General features: G+C 36.5%; 1 protein-coding gene across 2 annotated transcripts in view; it reads left to right on the forward strand.

The window, feature by feature from the left end:
- The window catches only part of SACM1L (SAC1 like phosphatidylinositide phosphatase), a 59,708-nt gene that overhangs the window by 34,555 nt on the left and 5,508 nt on the right, over positions 1 to 19,645 (forward strand). For both annotated transcript variants that reach the window (XM_054245558.2, XM_002758271.6), the window contains 11 exons: positions 1,552 to 1,637; positions 2,427 to 2,513; positions 3,030 to 3,098; positions 10,751 to 10,830; positions 11,536 to 11,634; positions 14,666 to 14,804; positions 16,993 to 17,062; positions 17,178 to 17,250; positions 17,990 to 18,083; positions 18,199 to 18,291; positions 19,066 to 19,123. In XM_054245558.2, coding sequence (XP_054101533.1) covers positions 1,552 to 1,637; positions 2,427 to 2,513; positions 3,030 to 3,098; positions 10,751 to 10,830; positions 11,536 to 11,634; positions 14,666 to 14,804; positions 16,993 to 17,062; positions 17,178 to 17,250; positions 17,990 to 18,083; positions 18,199 to 18,291; positions 19,066 to 19,123 — 948 coding nt within the window. The remainder of the gene's footprint in view (positions 1 to 1,551; positions 1,638 to 2,426; positions 2,514 to 3,029; positions 3,099 to 10,750; positions 10,831 to 11,535; positions 11,635 to 14,665; positions 14,805 to 16,992; positions 17,063 to 17,177; positions 17,251 to 17,989; positions 18,084 to 18,198; positions 18,292 to 19,065; positions 19,124 to 19,645) is intronic.

The raw sequence follows: 19,645 nt of genomic DNA on the forward strand, positions 1-19,645 counted from the left end.
TATTTAATAATATAAATATTTAATATATCAGCCATTAAATAAATTGTAGCATGGGGCCAGAAAGTTGTAGAGATTATTTGGTTAATCTCTCTCCTAGCAGAGGAAGAATAACATTGAGTGAGTAAACTGGTCAATATCTCAAACCGAAATTAAAGTTAGCAACTCCCTTATAACTAGGTTTTCTTGGATGGAAACATAGTTTTTGATTAAGTTTTTTTGAACAAGTAATGCATTTACATATTTCAAATATCAAAAAGTATTTTTTTTAATTCAATAAAAAATATTTCTCATTTCTGACCTTATCTGCTCAGTTCTTACCCCCTTACCAGCTAATCAGATGTTAGTTTCTTGTTTATCTTTCTGGATAATTTTTATGCTAATACAGGTATGTGTCCTTCTCCTTTTTTAGACAATGATTATATTCTGTGAACATTTTTCTGCACCTTGATTCCCTTTTTTTCTTAATATATTTTGCAAATCTTTTTATAAAGATCTTTTATACACACAAACACATACTGTCTCTGACTCTTTCACTTTTAAAAATAATTGGATATTGTTGCTTAGCGGGAAGTACGAAAGGAAGCAAGCATAACCTATGCTTCTGAAAAGTAATCTCATAGAGTATTAAGGAGTCATGACATTGCTGATTTGGCTCAGTAATTTTGGCCCCTTCTGGTGATATGTTGACAAAAACAGTGATACTTTACATACATATTCTTCTACATGTTATATGTGAGAAACATGTCAGAAAGGATGTTAGGAAATACTTGGGACAGTTAAAAATCCATTGATTTCTTTCTGATTATTTGGTAATTTGGATCAGGGACTAGCTTGAAAGTTGCCTTTGCTTAGCAAGCTTTTCTTAGTAAAAATAGATTACATAAACAAATTTTTAAAGGAATGCTTCAAATATTTGAAAGAACTAAACAGTATCAAGAATCCAAACACTGCTTTTCAAACTAGGTTTTGTAAGCATATTCATGGAGTTAAAGAGGATCACAAACAGTTTTGTGTTTTTATTTAGATAGTTAAAATCAGTTTAAGCATCTGCTGGAGACCATTTGCATTATTATAACAAAATATTATTAATAAAATGGCTTATGTTTACATTAAGTATTGTGTTGTTACTAAGTATGATTACCTAAATTGATGGTTTTACCTTTCAAACTAGTACTTTTCAAATTAGGATCTAAAACATTTACTCAGGGGTCCTTGAGAAGTTTTTTCTTTTTTCTTTAAAAGATGTCTCCAGTTTGAGAAACTCTATTTTAGAGAAATCTTGTATGTAGTAACAATCAATGTATTTAAGAGCAACCAACTTCATCTGTTTATTAATAGGCTTTTAATACTCCTCTTTCAGCTGGTTTAAAGTGTGAGCTTCTGTTAGTTTTCTGATCATGTATAATGAATTTGTTGCAATTATATTTTCATAATGACTTTCCACTAATTTGAACTGACTTAATTCTCTCCAAGTTAACCTGAATTAGTGGGTTTCTGATTTGTTTCTTACGTAATAAATATAATTAATTCTTAAATTTTTTTTCAATTTAGGAATTGATTCTGAAGGCCATGCAGCTAACTTTGTAGAAACAGAACAAATTGTGCACTACAATGGGAGCAAAGCTTCATTTGTACAGGCAAGTTACTAGGTCTGTTAAGCAGCGAGTTGGCCTTTTCTGCTTGGATTGTAATTTTCTGTCATGTTGAAATTTCTCTGTTTTCCCTTCCCCTCTGTTCTTATGTAATATTTTTATCTACAGTCTAGAAAAAGTTTACCCCAAAAAAGGAAAATCCATTAATCTGGCACTAACCAGCTGCCATTTCCTGCCCTTATATTAAATCCCTAGAGGAAAGGGTAGGGTAGGAGTTGGAAAGAGAGTTATGGAAATGGAGCTATCCGTCTGTTGAATCCTTTACACGTATTCAAGGTAGTGATGATAGGACAAGCTGATGGCTTATTACTGACTTTACCTGCCACTTTGAGATGTCTCTTCTGTTGCCTTTGGAGTTGTGGACCACTTGCTGCTCCAGAGCGTTAGTGGCCAGATATATTCATATGTTCATAAACATATGCATTTGAAAATGAATAAAGCAGTTTTCTGATTTTTTCATAATGCCAAGTTAACAGAGGTAATCTGTTAAGTTTTACTCATAAATTTAGAATTTCAAGGAAATAAAGAATTTATTTATATAAAACCATGTATATAAAACTAGAAGGAGAAAAAGCTCTAAGTGTTTTCTCATAAAGTAAGAACTTTAGGAGCAGATGCACGTGGGCTTCTTTTTTAACATGGACTTTTAAAATGGTAGGTTGTATTACTTTTTTTCCTTGCATAGTCATTAATGCGTATACCCCTGACAGTAAGTAAGGTGATTAAAAACAAGTATGTTTGTGTTTCTTTTCACATTTCTGTCTTTTCTTTTAGACTCGGGGATCAATACCTGTTTTCTGGTCCCAAAGACCAAACCTCAAGTACAAACCACGGCCACAGATCAGCAAAGTAGCAAATCATGTGTGTATCTTGCATGCCTTTCTTGTTGGCTAAAAGTAGAAGCTTAATAGCATTATAATTTGCATATAAAGAATGTATTTATTCCCCACAAATCAGCCTTCAACATCTTTAAGGCCCTTCTTTTTGATTCTAGCACATAGTAAACCCCTAAACCAAAAGGTGTGTAGGTGGCATATTAGAAATACAGAAAAACAAATGATTGAATGGCATGGCAAGTAAGGATTTGAGAGATCTCAGTAAGATTTGTAACTTTATGCTTTTTAGAGTACTTAATATATTCCGCTGAGATTGTATTCAGAATTAAAGTGGTAGTGTTGCAGCTCAGAGTAAAATAGCTTATGGTTACTAGATGACGTTTAGAATATCTAGAAGACGTTGTCCACATCCTCCCATCATTCTTTTGAATATAGAAATTAGACAATCAAGGAGGTCCTATTAAAGTATTATAAATATTTAAATTATGTTTATAAATTACATAATGTACTCCAGTAAAATATGTAACTTTTTTCCTTCTAGATGGATGGTTTCCAAAGGCATTTTGATTCCCAAGTAATTATTTATGGAAAACAAGTCATAATCAATCTGGTATGTTTCTTAGGGGAGAAAAACAAAAACAACTTAACTTTTTCTTGACAGAAAATTTACTATTTTAACCATTTTTAAGTGTGCAGTTCAGTGGCAATAAGTAGTTCAGAATGTGAAGCCATCATCACTGTTCATTTCTACAGCTTTTCATCGTACTGGGAAAATTCTACCCAGTTAACTTTCCATTACCTCCCTCCCCACAACCCCTAGTAATTCTGTTTTACTTCTGTCTCTCTGAATTTATCTATTCTAAGTACCCCGTGTAAGTGGAATAATACATTATTTGCCTTTTTAAAAATGTTTTTAAGGTTCATCCATCTTGTAGCATGTATAGAATTTAATTCCTTTTTTTTTTTTTTTGAGACGGAGTTTCACTCTTGTTGCCCAGGCTGGAGTGCAATGGCACGATTTCTGCTCAGCACTACCTCTGCCTCCCGGGTTCAAGTGATTCTCTTGCCTCAGCCTCCCGAGTAGCTGGGACTACAGGCATGTACCACTATGCCTGGCCAATTTTGTATTTTTAGTAGAGACAGGGTTTCTCCATGTTGGTCAGACTAGTCTCAAACTCCCAACCTCAGGTGATCTGCCCGCCTTGGCCTCCCAAAGTGCTGGGATTACAGGCGTGAGCCACTGCGCCCGTCCCCATTTTTTTTTAAGACTGAATAGTATTCCATTGTGTATGTATATACACACACATACATACACACCACATTTTGTTTATCCATTCGTCTATTGATGGATATTTGGCTTGTTTCCATTTTTTGACTATTACAAATAATGTTTCTATGAACATTGGTGGTGTGCAGGTATTTGTTCGATTGAGTCCCTGTTTTCAGTTCTTTTGGGCTTATTCCTAGAAGTAGAATTGCTGGGTCATATGGTGATTCTACGTTTAACTCTTTGAGGAACCACCATACTGTTTGCCATGGTGGCTGCACCATTTTGCATTCCTACCAGCAATATACCAGAGTTCCAGTTTCTTTATATCCTTGTTGACAGTTGTTTTCTGTTTTGTGTATGTGTGTGTGTTTTTCATTACAGCCATCCTGATGGATGTGGCGTGGTGTCTCCTGGTGTTGATTTACATTTCTCTCATAATTTGTATGATTTTGAGCTTATTTTCATGTGCTCATTGGCCATTCGTGTATCTTTAGAGAAATGTCTACATAAATCCTTTGCCCATCTTTTAATTAGGTTGTTTGTTTGAGTTGTAGTCATTAATATGAAGTCTGGATATTAATCTGTTAGCAGATAGGTGCTTTACAAATATTTTCTCCCACTCTTTGGGTTGACGTTTTACTTTCTTGACAATGTCCTTGGTATACAAAATGTTTAAGTCCAGCTTATCTAGTTTTTCTTTTGTTGCCTCTGCTCTTGGTGTCATATTCAAGAAATTGTCACCAAGTCCAGTAACATAAAATTACTCCTATATATTCTTTCTGAGAGTCTTAATAGTTTCAGATTTTACAGTTTGGTTTTTTGTATGTTTCAAGTTAATTTTTGTTTTTTGTGTATATTACTTCTTAACAATGCACATGAGTTAATTTTTGTATATAATATAGGTAAGGGTCCAACTTCATTGTTTTGCATGTGGATTTCCAGTTTTCCCAGCACCATTTGTAAAAAAGACTGTTCTTTTCCTGTTGAATAGTCTGGCACCCTTATAAAGAATCAATTGAATGTATATGCAAGGTCTTATTTTGAGGCTCTGTTCTATTCCATTGCTTTCTGTGCCTGTCCTTATGACAGGATGACACTATTTTGGTTACTACAGCTTTGTGTAATAAGTTTTAAAATCAGGAAGTGTGAGAATTCCAACTTCCTTCTCCTTTTTCAAGATTGTTTTGGCTATTTGAGATCCCTTGAGATTGCTTATGAATTTTAGGCTTGGTTTTTCTATTTCTGAAAAAAATGCCTTTGGGATTTTAGTAGCAGTTGCATTGAATCTGCAGATTGATCACTTTGAGTAGTACTGTTGTCTTAATAATACTGTTAGTCCATCAATGCAGAAGTCTTCATTTATTTATATTTTTAAAAATTTCTTTCAGCATTATTTTGTAGTTTCCAGTGTACATGCATTTCACTTCCTTGTTTAGATTTATATTTGAGTATTTTCTATATGCCTGAGTGGTGGTTTTTTTTTTTTTTGCTATTGTAAGTGAAATTGTTTTTGTACTTTTCCTTTTGGATATTTCATTTTTAGTATATAGAAATGCAACTGATTATTTTGTCTTGATTTTTGTATGTTGCAACTTTATTGAATTTATTATTTCCAATAGCTATTTTGCAGAATTTTTAGGATTTTCTGTATATAAGATCGTGTCACCTGTGAACAGAGATAAGTTTACGCTTCCTTTCCAATTTGGATACCTTTTATTTATTTTTTCTTGCTTAATTGCTGTTGCTAGAACTACTAATACTGTGTTGAACAGAAATTGTGAAAGCAAGCATCCTTGTTTTATTCCTTTTCATAGAAAAGCTTTTAGTCTTTCATCATTAAATATGATACTAGTGGGTTTTTCACATAATGGCCTTTATGTTGAGGAACTTTTCTTCTTTTTCTAAGTTTTATTCAGTTGAGTGATTTTATCAAGAAAGGGAGTTGCATTTTGTCAAATACTTTTCTGTATCAATTGAGGTGCTCATTTTATTTTATTTTTCCTTCATTCTCCTAATGTGGTGTATTATATTGATTGATTGTTGTATATTGAACCAGCCTTACATTGTGGAAATAAATCTTTTTGGTTGTGGTATATACTTTTTTGTTTTGTTTTGTTTTGAGACAGTCTTGCTCTGTTGCCAGGCACCAGGCTGGAGTGCAGTGGTGTGATCTTGGCTTACTGCAGCCTCCACCTCCCAGGTTCAAGCAATTCTCCTCTCTGAGCCTCCCGAGTAGCTGGGACTACAGGCACACTCACCACACCCAGCTAATTTTTGTATTTATAGTAGAGACGGGGCTTGCTAGTGTTTGGTTGGGGATCTTTACATTAATATTCTTAAAGGATATTGGCTTGTAGTTTTCTTGTAATATCTTTGTTTGGTTTTGAGGTCAGGATAATCTTATCTTTATGGAATAAGAAAGTGTTCTCTCCAGCTTTTTGCAAGGGTTTGAAGAACACTGGTGTTAATTCTTCTTTAAATTTTGGTAGAGTTCACTAGTGAGTTCACTAGTAAAGCCATCTAGTACAGACTTTCTTTGTTAGGAGACTTTTTTTTTCTGTTTGTTTTCATTACTGATGGGATCTCCTTACTATTTATTGGTCTATTTAGATTTTCTATTTTTTCATGATTCCGTTTTGGCAGATTATGTGTCTCTAGGAATTTGCCATTCTGGCTCATCCTACTTGCTGGCATATAGTTGCTCGTAATATTCTGTAAAAATCCTTTCTGTTTCTCAGAAATTTGTAATAATAGTCACACTGTCATTTCTGATTTTAGTAAGTTGAGTCTTTTGTTTTGTTTTGGTCATTCTAGCTAAAAGTTTGTTAATTTTGTTGATCTTTTCAAAGTCCAACTTTTAGTTTTATAGACTTTGCTTTTATATTTTTTCTCTTTTATTTATCTCTACTCTAATTTCTCTTATTTCCTCTGGTAGCTTTGGGTTTAGTTTGCTTTTCTTTTTCTTGTTTCTTAAAGTGTAAAATTAGATTATTGCTTTGAGGTTTTCTTTTTTAATGTTTTATGTATTTACAGCGGCAGCTTTTCCTCAGCACTGCTTTTGCTTTATTTCATTTGTTTGGTATATTGTGTTACTGTTTTCATTTGTCTCAGGTATTTTCTAATTTCTCTTTTTGGGATTTCTTCTTTGAACCAGTGGTTTAGTATGTTTTTTTCCCACATATTTGTGAAATTTCTAGTTTTCCTTCTATTCTTGATTTTTAGCTTCCATCTATTGTGATCAAAATATATACTTAATGTGATTTGAGTTTTTTTAAATGTGTTAAAACTTCTTTTGTGGCCTGGAATATAGTTTGTCTTAGAAAATATTTCATGTGTACTTATAAAAAATGTGTATTCTGCTGTTGTTGGGTAGAGTAATGTGTATATGTCTGTTAGGTCTGATTGGCTTATGTTGGTGTTTAAATTCTCTTTTATTATTTGTCTCTGTCTGATTTTTCTGTTATTGAAAGTGGGCTATTGAGTTTTCTACTATCACATAATTTTCTCTTTCTCCCTTCAGTTCTGTCTGTGTGCTTCATTATATTTTCAGGCTGTCATGGTTTGTTGCATATGTTTATAATTGTATCTTCTTGGAATATTGGCCATTTTATCAATAAATAATGTCTTTGTCTCTTGTAACATTGTTTCACTTAGAGTGTATTTTGTCTGGTACTAATATAGTTATTCCAGCTCTTTTTTGATTACTATTTGCACAAAATATCTTTTTCATCCTTTTTCTTTCAACCTATATGTGTCTTTAGATGTAAAGTGAATCTCTTAGAGATAGCATGTAGTTAGATCATATTTTTTTTCCATTTTGCTAGTCTATTTATTTTTATTAGATAATTAATCCATTTACATTTAAAATAATTACTGATAAGAATTTACTTCTGCTATTTGTTTTCTGCGTGTCTTATAGATTTTTGTTCCTCATTTTCTCCATTACTGTCTCTTATTGTGCTTAAGATTTTTTTTTTTTTTTTTTTGGTAGTGATACATTTTGATTACCTTTTCATTTTCTTTTCTTTTTTTTTTTTGAGATGGAGTCTCACTTTGTCACCCAGGCTGGAGTGTAGTGGTGCAATCTCGGCTCACTGCAGCCTCCACCTCCCAGGTTCGAGCGATTCTCCTGCCTCAGCCTCCCAAGTAGCTGGCATTACAGGCACCTGCCACCACGCCCAGCTACTTTTTTGTATTTTTAGTAGAGATAGGGTTTCACCATGTTAGCCACGATGGTCTTGATCTCCTGACTCATGATCCACCTGCCTTGGCCTACAAAAGTGCTGGGATTACAGGTGTGAGCCACTATTCCCGGCCACCTTCTTATTTTCATTTATTTATATTCTATAGCTGTTTTCTTTGTGGTTACCATGAGGATTACATATAACTTCCTAATTTTATAAGTACCTAATTTGAATTCATACCAGAGGCATACAAAAACTCTACTCCTATAAAGCCTTGTGCTTCCTTCTTATGTTATTGACATTACAAATTGCATCTTTGTATATTGCTTCCAGTAACATCAATATATAATTATTTTTATGCAGTTGGCTTTTATTTATGTATGCATGCGTTTATTTTTTAGAGAAAAGGTCTTGCTCTGTTGCCCAGCCTTGCATGCAGTGGCACAATCACAGCTCAGTGTAATCTCTAACTCTTGGGCTAAAGGAATCCTCCCCCCTCAGCTTCTGAGCAGCTAGGACTACAGGCACATGCTATCATGCTCTGCCAATTTTTTCATGTTTTTTATAAAGATGGGGTCTCATTCACCATGTTGCCCAGGCTGGTCTTGAAATCCTGCCCTCAAGCCATCCTCTTGCCTCAGCCTGCCAAAGCGCTCAGATTATAGATGTGAGCCACCATTCCTGACCACACTTGACTTAAACCTGTAGAAATAAAAAGTGGAGTTACAGATTAAGATTTCAATAATACTGGCTTTTATGTTTGCCCTTGTCTTTACCTTTATTGGATTTTTTTTTTTTTTTTTTTTTTTTTTTTGAGACGGAGTCTCATTGTGTCACCCAGGCTGGAATACAGTGGCATGACCTGGGCTTACTGCAACTTTTGCCTCCAGAGCTCAAGTGATTCTCCTGCTTCATCCTCCTGAGCAGCTGGGATTACAGGTGTGTGCCACCACACCCAACTAATTTTTGTATTTTTTTTAGTAGAGACAGGGTTTTGACATGTTGGCTAGGCTGGTCTCAAACTCCTGACCTCAGGTGATCCACCTGCCTCGGCCTCTAAAAGTTCTGGGATTCCAAGTGTGAGCCACCACGCCTGGCCTATTGGAGTTTTTTTTTATCCCTGTATGGCTTCAAATTACTGCGTAGCATCCTTTGATTTCAAACTGAAGGACCTCACTTTAGCGCATTTCTTATAGTTCAAGTTTAATGATAATGAACTACCTCACGTTTTGTTTCTCTAGGAATGTCTTAATTTTTCCTTCATTTTTAAAGGACGTTTTGCCAGCTATAGAATTCTTGGCTGACAGTTTTTCTTCTTCCAGCATTTAAAATATATTATGATCCTACTGTCTTCCAGCCTCCAAGATTTCTGATAAGAAACTGGTGGATAATCCCATTGAGAATCTCTTGTGTGTGATGAGTCTCCTCTCTCTTGCTGCTTTTCAAGATTCTGTTTCTGTCTTTCACTATGTGATGATTATAATGTTTTTGGTGTGGATCCCCTTAGAGTTCAGAGCACTTCTTGGATTTGCAGATTGATATGTTTCATCACATTTGGGAAGGTTTTGGCTGTTTTTTGTTTTCTTCAGATAATCTCTCTGCTTCTTTATTCCTGGCATTTCCATAGTGTAAAATATTTTATTTCAGTTTTTGTACTCCTTAGCTCCAGAATTGTTTTTTCGCTTCTTATAATTTTTTTTCATTGATATCCTCATTTTGTTTATGTATTGTTTTTCTGATTTATTTCTTTGTCTGCGTTTCCCCTTAGCTCTTTGAGTGTATTTAAGACAGTTGCTTTAAAGTCTTTGTCAGTAAGTCTAATGTCTTGGCTTTCACAGGGACAGTTTCTGTCAATTTCTTAGATTCCATTGAATGAGCCATGTTTTTCTGTTTCTTTGTGTACCTGTGTTTTTTTTTTAATTGTATGTTTGTTTATTATAATATCATAACTCTGGAAGTCAGAGTCTCCTTTTCCCCTAGTGTTTGGTGGGTTTTTAAATTTTGTTTGATTGTTAAAGACTACTAATCCATTTATTTTGAGACTTTTTCCAAACTTAAAAACAGTTTTGGCAAAAGCTCTGTGCTGGGGCAGTCCTTTACAGATTAGGCAGGCTGTGAGTCTAGGCATCAGTCTGAGGTAAAGGTTTAAGGTCTTCTCAGGACTCTTCTGAGCCTGCATCTTACCTGCTTATATGGGTGGCCTTCAAAACTCCTTCATATACATGGCTGTTTTTGAATGTCCTAATTTCCCAAAGAATATCACCATCTTCTTCTCCAGTCTTTAGGTGGTCTGTTGTATGTCTCCATCCATAATTTTTTTGCCCCAGGCATCTATTGGTTTATGATCCTCTTGCAGCTTTTACAAGCAGTGGTCACCATTTTTACTGTCTGTGTTCAGATTTATATGGGACAGACACAAATTAGTCCTTTAACAAATATTTAACACAATTATTAGCAGATAAGATCTGGTCTGTCTCTTCTAGTTTGATGAGGGGAACTGAGAACCATGTTATTCCCATGTAAGACAGGTTGTCACCACTCTGTGGAGGGGTTGGGTCAAGGACAAGGTAAATGCCACAAAACTTTCCCACCATTTGAAAGTGACTTTTTCTTTATTGGGTTCTTGGGTGGGTTACAAAACCTTTGATCATTTTTCAGAGCTGCTACAAAGTTGGCTCAGCTAGCTTCTGGGTGTTTTTTGATGTTTATATTGGAGAACGAGAGCATATAAACCTAGTTTGCCTTTTTCTGATGTCATTCTCTCCTTTGAAATAAACTGAAAACTATGGTGTTTGAAATTTTTTACAGATTAACCAGAAGGGCTCAGAGAAGCCACTTGAACAGACATTTGCAACAATGGTGTCTTCTTTGGGAAGTGGAATGATGAGGTACCTCACTAGAAATCTGTTGCAGGTCTTTTCAGATCAGATGTGTACTTAAATATGTGCATGATTATGTAGAGCTCACTAGACATATATATTTCAGCTTGCACTTTTTTCAGTAGTTGATCAAAGCAAGATATTTTGTTGGCTTGAAATTTCTCTAGCATAATGTACGTTGTAGAATAACTTCAGTCAAATTTTAATTTAAGTTTAGTGTCTGATTAAAATTTCCTCATTGAGGCTTTGTGCCCCAGAGAGTTTTCATAGATAATGCTTTGCCATTGGAAGTGTCTTGAGCAATGTGGACTAGGCCTCTTTGCACTGCATACCTGATTGCTGTACTTGAGCTTACTCATTTGTTGTGCTTCTCTGCTCCTTGCTGAGGGCCCCAGAAGAACATGTGAGGATAGATATATGCATGTATTTTTATGTATACATATATATATGTATATATCTCCATACATATCGTATATATTTTTTTTCCTCTGTTAGTTATGAGCATAAGAAGACGTGTGTGTGTGTGTGTGTGTGCGTGCATGTACGTGTGTGTAGTATATGTATAGTGATAAACCCAGAGTGAAGAAAGCTCCAGTGTTCCCAAGAAATATATATGCACTGATATAAAGGGGAAAATCAGTTTATGAAGGAATTATTAATAGAAGGAAAATGAACGATCTCTGGTCAATTTCTGAATATCTTTTCTTTTGGTAGATACATTGCCTTTGACTTCCATAAGGAATGTAAAAATATGAGATGGGATCGACTAAGTATTTTATTGGATCAAGTAGCAGAAATGCAAGATGAATTAAGGTAAGTTATGTTATTTCCTTATGGAGGTAGAAGAGGTATATATATCAGTCATGTTATGCATAGTCTAGCAGACTTACAAATATAGTTCACTGGATTGTCAGTGCTTGTCTGTACTATTTTATTATTTTTAATTTCTTTACTGGAAAGATGAGAGTTAGTGACTTTAAAATATTCTTAAATTCTTAAAAATGACCTTAGGCCAGGTATTTTCATATTTTTATAAAATATCTACCACACATTTACAATTTTTTATATAATCGAACTTGGTTTACATTTTATATTGTTTCCCCTAGACATTCTGTCACAATGTTAGTACTTTGTTGCTAACCTGTGCAGTGTTTGTAATGATGGTGTTTAATGGCTTTTCTGTATTCTGTTTTGTCATAACATAGTTCTAAGGAAGTGCTTTTCTTCACACTGAGCATCTGGATTGTTTCATTTCCTCTTTCTATCATGAAAGATTGTGGTGCCACAGATCACTATGTTTTATGTCTGTTAAACTGATTTCTTTAAAAAAAGTTTTCAGAGTAGTATTAATGGATCAAAAGGTCTGACTGTCTTTACAGTACTGTATTATTTATCATATTGGTTCAGGTTTACTGTACTCGATGCGTGTCAGTCTTGATTTTAAAGCCAGAAGAAGGAATCTGTAAACCATACTATCATTTTCTTCTGCCTGTGTGTGATAGTTCTAAACCCGGCAACCCAAATGCACTTTTAAATTTTAGTTACACAATAACATAGTAAAACCTGTTTGATAGACATTTGCTCAACTTTCAAAAATATCTTTTTATATACATTAGGTAATCAACTACAGTTATTTAAATCCGCTTTTTTTCCTGTGAGGTTTTGTCATGAACACAGAAGGGAAATTGAGCTACTGTTGTTGGGCAATTAGAGAAAGCATTGGCTGGGCCTGGCATGTTGTTGGAGGAAGTGGTTCCTTGGGTTCGCCCATTAACTGTGGCGTACAAGAGCATAAGAAAGGGTTGACTCCAGAGTGTGTTTGTTGCCATTCACTATGATCCACAGGGAGAGCAGAGCTTTCACTGGTGACTTTCAGATAATCTCTCAAGATTTTTCTCTGGGGATTTTTGGGATAGTGGGAAGAACCTGGGCTTTGGGGGTCCAATACACCTTGGTTTGAATTTAAGTTTTTCTCTTAGTAGTTATATGACCCAGGGCCACTTTGTTATCTTCAGACTTTGGTTTCATTATTTGCAAAGCGGAATTGATAACTTACTGTATGGTTTAAGCGATAATATTTATAACATATCTAGGATTTTATAAATACTAATGGGGTACCAACACACATATGCACCCTTGCATGCACATATATGTATACCAACAAACCTCACCATTCTGCATGATCCATATGTAGATTTTTCATCCTAATACATTCTTCCAGGCTCTTACTCCTAAGGTCATGATTGGTATTTAGCCCTTGATGAATCTGTTGCATTTTCTTCCTTCTTTTGGATTTTGGAGAATAATTTCAGTAGTTAATATTATCCAGTATTTATTGTATGCTGTGTTCCGTACACTGTGCTAAGTACTTTATGTGCATTATGTGTTACCTCATTCAAACCTTAGAGAAGCCTAATGGTGGTGCTGCTGTTGCCTCCATTTTGTGGATGAAAAACTTACTATTTAAAGTTCTACAGTTAGTAAGTTGCCTATGATGCTAAGGCTAGCAAACAGATTGTTTGCTTCCTGAATCCATATTCTTAACCACCACGCTATGTTAGATTCTTGGGTTCATAGAATTATCAAGAAGCTTGTTAAAGAAAACATGGGAACTGGTAACTGTGGTTGGTTGTAGTACAGACATCTGGGTGTTTAAGCAGAGAAAGGGAAACTGGTTTTTCAAATAATACCCAATTGTGTTTTATAAATTTGTACTATTTGCATGTATTACCCATTTAATAATTTTCTTTTTTTTCTGGGCCAGGGGCAGTGGCTCATGCCTGTAATCTCAGCACTCTGGGAGGCCGAGGCAGACAGATCACCTGAGGTCAGGAGTTCAAGACCAGCCTGGCCAACATGGCAAAACCCCATCCGTACTAAAAATACAAAAATTAGCTAGGCATTGTGGCATGTGCCTGTAATCCCAGCTACTGAGGAGACTGAGGCAGGAATCACTTGAACCTGGGAGGCAGAGGTTGCAGTGAGCTAAGATCGCACCGCTGTACTCCAGCCTGGGCAACCGAGGAAGATTCTATCTCAAAAAAAAAAAAACAACTTTTTTTTTAAGTATTTAAATTTTTTTTTTAAAGATACAGAATATCGTTCTGTCACTCAGGCTGGAGTGCAGTGGTGTGATCATAGTTCACTGCAGCCTTTAACCCTTCAGCTCAAGTGATCCTCCCACTTTAGCCTTCTGACTACAGGTATGCATCACCATGCCTGGCCAAGTTTTTGTTCTTTTGGAGGCAGGGATTTGTTATGTTGCCCAGGCTCATCTCTAACTCCTGAGCCCAAATAATCCTTCCACCTCAGCTTCCCAAGGAGCTGGGATTACAGGCATGAGCCACCACACCCAGCTAAAAGTATCTTTAATGCAAAATATTCAGTCCTTGCCTAGGAGATTCTGATTCAGTTGATCTCAAGGTCAGAAATCTTTTTCACAAGCAACCCAGAGGATTCTAAAAATAGTATAGGAATCATAATACCCTGATATGTAGGGATATAGTTGCAATAATTATGTTAGAGGAAACCCTTATCTGGCTTTGGGAAACGTGATTGATTTGTACAGCAACCTTTTTAATACGCATTACTCTACTTTTTCACATCTTTGGGATGAGATGATCTCTAATCTTCAGCTGTTTTTTGGATGGGGGCGCTGTCTTGTCTCAGCTGTTAAGACTTCTTTTTGGTCTAGGATAATCACATGCCTGACCACACATTCCTATTTGACCTTTTAATTTACAGTTTTTAATAATGTCACTGAAATGAGGCATGTTATAAAAATTATGTCCTTAGTAGATCTGACCTACTTTGGTATGAGAGTGTTTATACAAATATGTTTTAGTTATTTTCTAGTGGACTCTGCTGGCCAAGTGGTGACAAACCAGGAAGGTGTGTTCAGAAGCAATTGCATGGATTGTCTAGATAGAACCAATGTGATCCAGAGTTTGTTAGCTCGTCGTTCACTTCAGGCCCAACTTCAGGTGCGAATGTTTGTTTCTTCTTTTTTAATAAATCAAAAACAATACAGCAAAAAATTAAACGTCTTCTTTAAAAACCAGTAATAAAAAATATTCACATTGCCCCCACCCTAACCCAGCTGTTTTTGTTTTTGTGTCTTGCCCATGGATGTCACATTTTCCATAACTATGGTCAGTCTGTGTATGCAGTTTTCACTTTTGTCATTTTCCCTTAGCATTTATGTAATCACAGTTTCTGATGGTTATATTGTTGTGCTGTAATTTACTAAGCCATTCAGATTGCTACATTTTTGGTTTATAAATAACACTGTAGAGAATGCATCTACATATGTTATTATTAACTTGAATTATTTCCTTCATGTTAATTACTAGAAGTGGAATTACTGGGTTAAAGAGAATAAATATGTTATTTTCCAAGAGGGTCATACCAATTTACACTGACACCAGCAATGAATAAGTAAATCCATTTTATTGAACCCTTTTCAGCATTAGATCTTTTAATTTAAATTTTTTTTTCTTGAGATGGGGTACAGTTCTGTCGCTCAGGCTGGAGTGCAGTGGTGCGATCTCAGGTTGACAACCTCCGCCTCCTGGGCTCAAGCCATCCAGCCAGCTCAGCCTCCTATGAAGCTGGGGCTACAGGCATGTGCCACACACATGGCTAATTGTTATATTTTTTTGTAGAGACAGGATTTCACCATGTTGCCCAGGTTGGTCTCAAACCCCTGGGCTCCAGCAGTCTGCCTGCCTTAGCTCCCAAAGTGCTGGGATTACAAGATTGAGCCACTGTGTCCAGCCTCTTTTTTCTATTTCATTAGTACAAAAGTAGCATCTCAAGATTGTTTTCATTTATCTCTCTTATTACTAGCAAAAGATACTAACTCCAAAGTGAAAAGTTTCTGACACAGCTTTGCTTTACCACTTATGCTGATGAGAAAAATAGCTTTTTTCTTCTGTGTATATTTGGAATGAAAAAAGATGTAGAGCCTCAGTTTCTAAATCCCGTTGGCATTTGTTGTGAGGGGCAGACAAATGCATACATACCACGTGATTTCCTATTCAGATAATTAGTAAGCATTTAGCTTTATTTCTGACAAATTTATGATACCGAGAAAGAAATTATGGAGGTAAAATACCCTCTTCAGAATGAATTGTTCTTGAATCTTAAAGTCGCACTTGCCGAAGGAGTGCTGTCCTGTTTGAGTAGTCTCTGGTTTGTAATTGTGCTGTCCTTGTCTGTTAGAAGGTCTTCTAGGTGTATTTTTTTAGTAGAAACAATAGTAGGAATCGTTTGATTCAATGGCTGATTAACCAAAACTTACTTGACTAGGTCCTGCAATCCATATTTTACAATTTTACATGCTATATATAGTATTATGAAACCTAACCAACCTTTAGAGAGTCCCTGGGCAGAAGCCTCTCCAGCAGCTTTGCCTGCTAGTATAGGAGCTTTCTACTTGTGCCTCTCCAAGCCTGCTAGTGAAGGCAGAGTCCTTACCTACCTAAAGGTCACCAAGGTGATTCCTGTGCTTGTCTGAGGGTGGGAATGAGTCCTTCTGAGGTGGAGATGAGGTATCTTCTGAGGTGAGCAATGAAGATGGTGCTTCTGAGAGGTGATGGTCTGAGACAAGGCGGGGACTCTCCATCTGTGGTTGGTGGTCTCCAAAGGGGAGTCCACAGAGGAGATTCAGGGGGTCCAGAAACCCCGTAATAATCTATGTGAAGGTATATGTGTGTGTGCTTTTGTGGAGGTGGATTAGGTGGCATTCATCAGATTCTCAAAAGGTTCCTGGGACAGAGGGTAAGGTTGGGGTGACTCGGCAGGGAAGAAGTTGGGGGATGATGCATATGAAGGAGTCTCAAGGGGTGTTGGCAGTGGAAGGTTGGGGGTGAGAGGGAGGGAGGAATGGCTGGAATCCTGCAGCAGCTTTCACTCTCCCTCCTGACTGTCTCTCTCAGTATAGTCCTGCTTCTGTCCCTCAGGGAGTACAGGGGCTACAAGGCAAAGATGCCCTCAGGAGGGGCTTTGCAGTCTGCCCTGGGCAGGAGAGGGCTGCTGTGAGCTGGGGCTTCCTGTGCCTGCATCTAGTAACCAGGAACCATGAGCTACAATTTGGGGACTGCTTCTTCTTCCTAAATCATGTCTGCTAAAATCTGTTACACATAAATCTGGGTGCGGTTTTCATTCCAGAGACTAGGAGTTTTGCATGTGGGACAAAAGCTTGAAGAACAAGATGAATTTGAGAAGATTTACAAAAATGGTAGGTAATTTAATATAGACAAAGTTGCTCAAATTTTGAAATAAATTAATATTCTGGATTTAGAACTTTGGTTGTCATCTTAATCATTACCAGCTGTTTTTACCTTTTTTTACAGCCTGGGCTGACAATGCAAATGCTTGTGCCAAGCAATATGCAGGAACTGGTGCCTTGAAGACTGACTTTACCAGGCAAGCCATACTTTTAAAATAGAATTCCACATCAGTAGTTCATAGTCCTGGTGCTTTTAAAAATCACCTGGGCAACTTTCAGACAATAGCAGTAACAGCAGCAAAACTCCAGCATCTGGGCCTCACTTGAGACCTGGGGAATCAGGATTGCTGGGAGATGAGGCTGAGGTGCTGGTGTGTCCTTAGCCACCCTAGGAGATTCTGATGCATGGGGAGGGTTGAGAGCCACTGCTCGACAGTGTGTACTTGAAACACCAGTCTCATTCAGCAGGTCTGCTGCAGGACCTGAGATGTGTACCTCTAAAAAGCACACTGGTGCTGCTGGTGCTGCTTTCAAAGACCACATTGAGTAATGAGGAATTAGAACATTTTGAATGTATTATGCATGCAGTGGCTCTTTTTCTGCTATATGGGTTCCCTGGGAGCAGAATACAATTTCTAGTCTCTTTGGTTTGCTTTGTCCTACCACTTAACCTGGGCTATGTATTTCTCTTCATGTTTCCTGTCTTGGCAACTGGAATTAATATTTTTCTTTGTGCCTCCTTTGGCAATATTTTAGAAAGAAAATAGATATTTCTTGGACCTACAAGTGATTTCTTTTGTGAAGTGTCTGTATTTTCAGGGATAGTTTTTAAAATCCATCACTCACTTATTTCTATACCTTGTGCTCATTGGCCATAAAACCATGTGAGAATTCAGGGTATAAGCCTGTAACTTAAAACTTAACCTCTTTAACCAGAACTGGGAAGAGAACTCATTTGGGACTTATACTGGATGGCTGGAACTCAATGATACGATATTATAAGAACAACTTCTCTGATGGATTTAGACAAGTAAGTTTGTATTTGATGTTTTTCTGGCATTAGGTGGTTGTATCTTTGCATTATTCATCAGTAATGTCATCACACTGAGTTTGGAGAGTTACTAATTTCTTCCTTTCTCTTCTAGGATTCCATAGACTTATTTCTTGGAAACTATTCAGTGGATGAATTAGAATCTCATAGTCCTTTAAGTGTTCCAAGAGATTGGAAATTCCTGGCTGTAAGAAACCATTTTGTATTTTTTAAGTTGTTAAAAGCATTGTGTCTGAAGGTATAGATGGTTTCAGTCTCCTTAATTTAAAAATGTTATATGTTGTTTTGTATCTCATTGCATGAAATATAAATACTTAAGTTTCCCCAAAGGAAGAGGTCAGGCTGAGGAGTACAGTAACTCTGGAGTATTTCTTTTCTTTTCCTCAGACTGTCTCACACATCTTTTTCATGTGAAGTCACGTAAGCAAAGGGAATGTGGAAGGTTTCTCATTTCTCATTGCAGAAAACTTCAGTTATCTTACATTGAGGGAGTTGCCATAGGCAAACTTGTTCCTTGGAAGGCAAAGTTTATTTTTGATGCTTCTCTCCTTTTTGACTCCTCTGTTCATCAGATTCTTCAAGAGCCCTCTCTGGATTTTCTTTCCAGTGGGCCAAGTGCCCTGGAATGGAAGGGAGGCCTAGTGTTCTGGGTCCTCATCTGGGCCTCCTCCTTCCATTTAACACTCTGGCTTGGAACAAAGCGTACTTCTTCTAGTCTTTTAAAATAGCATTCCACATCAGTAGTTCACAGTCCTGGTGCTTTTTTAAAACTCGTTCCTCATCTAAAGACTAGGGCAGTTGTGATTGAACCCATAAATAATGTTTTGTTGAGAAAAGATAACTGTGTATATTAGCTGACAGATGAGTTTTATTCCTTTCCCAAGCAGTGCATGCACAATTGATTTTGCAGCCACTAGATTAGCAGTCTTAAATAATGATCTCTTTCTATTGTCTTTTCCAGTTGCCTATTATCATGGTTGTTGCCTTTTCAATGTGCATTATCTGTTTGCTTATGGCTGGTAAGTCTGCCCTTATTTCACATTCTTCCATTTATTTCTTAGAATGTTTACCTTTCTTTTACAACATCTTAAGTTTTTGAGTTAACTGAACACTTGATGTTTTCCTATTAAATTTAATGAATAAAGTGGAGTAGATGAAATTAGTCCTTAGATGTGACAGGAAGAAAAATAACATACCTAGTAGTTTGATGATTGTTGTTTTTTTAACCTCAGATTTTAAAAACATGTTTTTCTTATTACTATAGTCTCAGTCAGTTTAGAGGCTTATTTTGCCAAGGTTGAGGACCTGCCTAGGGGAAAGAGACACAAGCTATAGGAGGATTAGTATCCTGTGCTTTTTCCAAAGAGGGTTTTGAGGACTTCAGTATTAAACAGGGAAAGATTGTACAGAGGGGAAAGAGGAATGGAAACAAAAGCGGAGGGTAAGTAGTGAGATGTGGTCACATTCTTATGAGGCTTTGATTAGCGCTCACTGAATCCACGTTATATGTGAAAGGAGAGGGTAGAAGAACAGTCAGTTAC

This window comes from Callithrix jacchus, chromosome 15 (genome assembly GCF_049354715.1).
Source record: "Callithrix jacchus isolate 240 chromosome 15, calJac240_pri, whole genome shotgun sequence".
Classification (NCBI taxonomy): domain Eukaryota; kingdom Metazoa; phylum Chordata; class Mammalia; order Primates; family Cebidae; genus Callithrix; species Callithrix jacchus.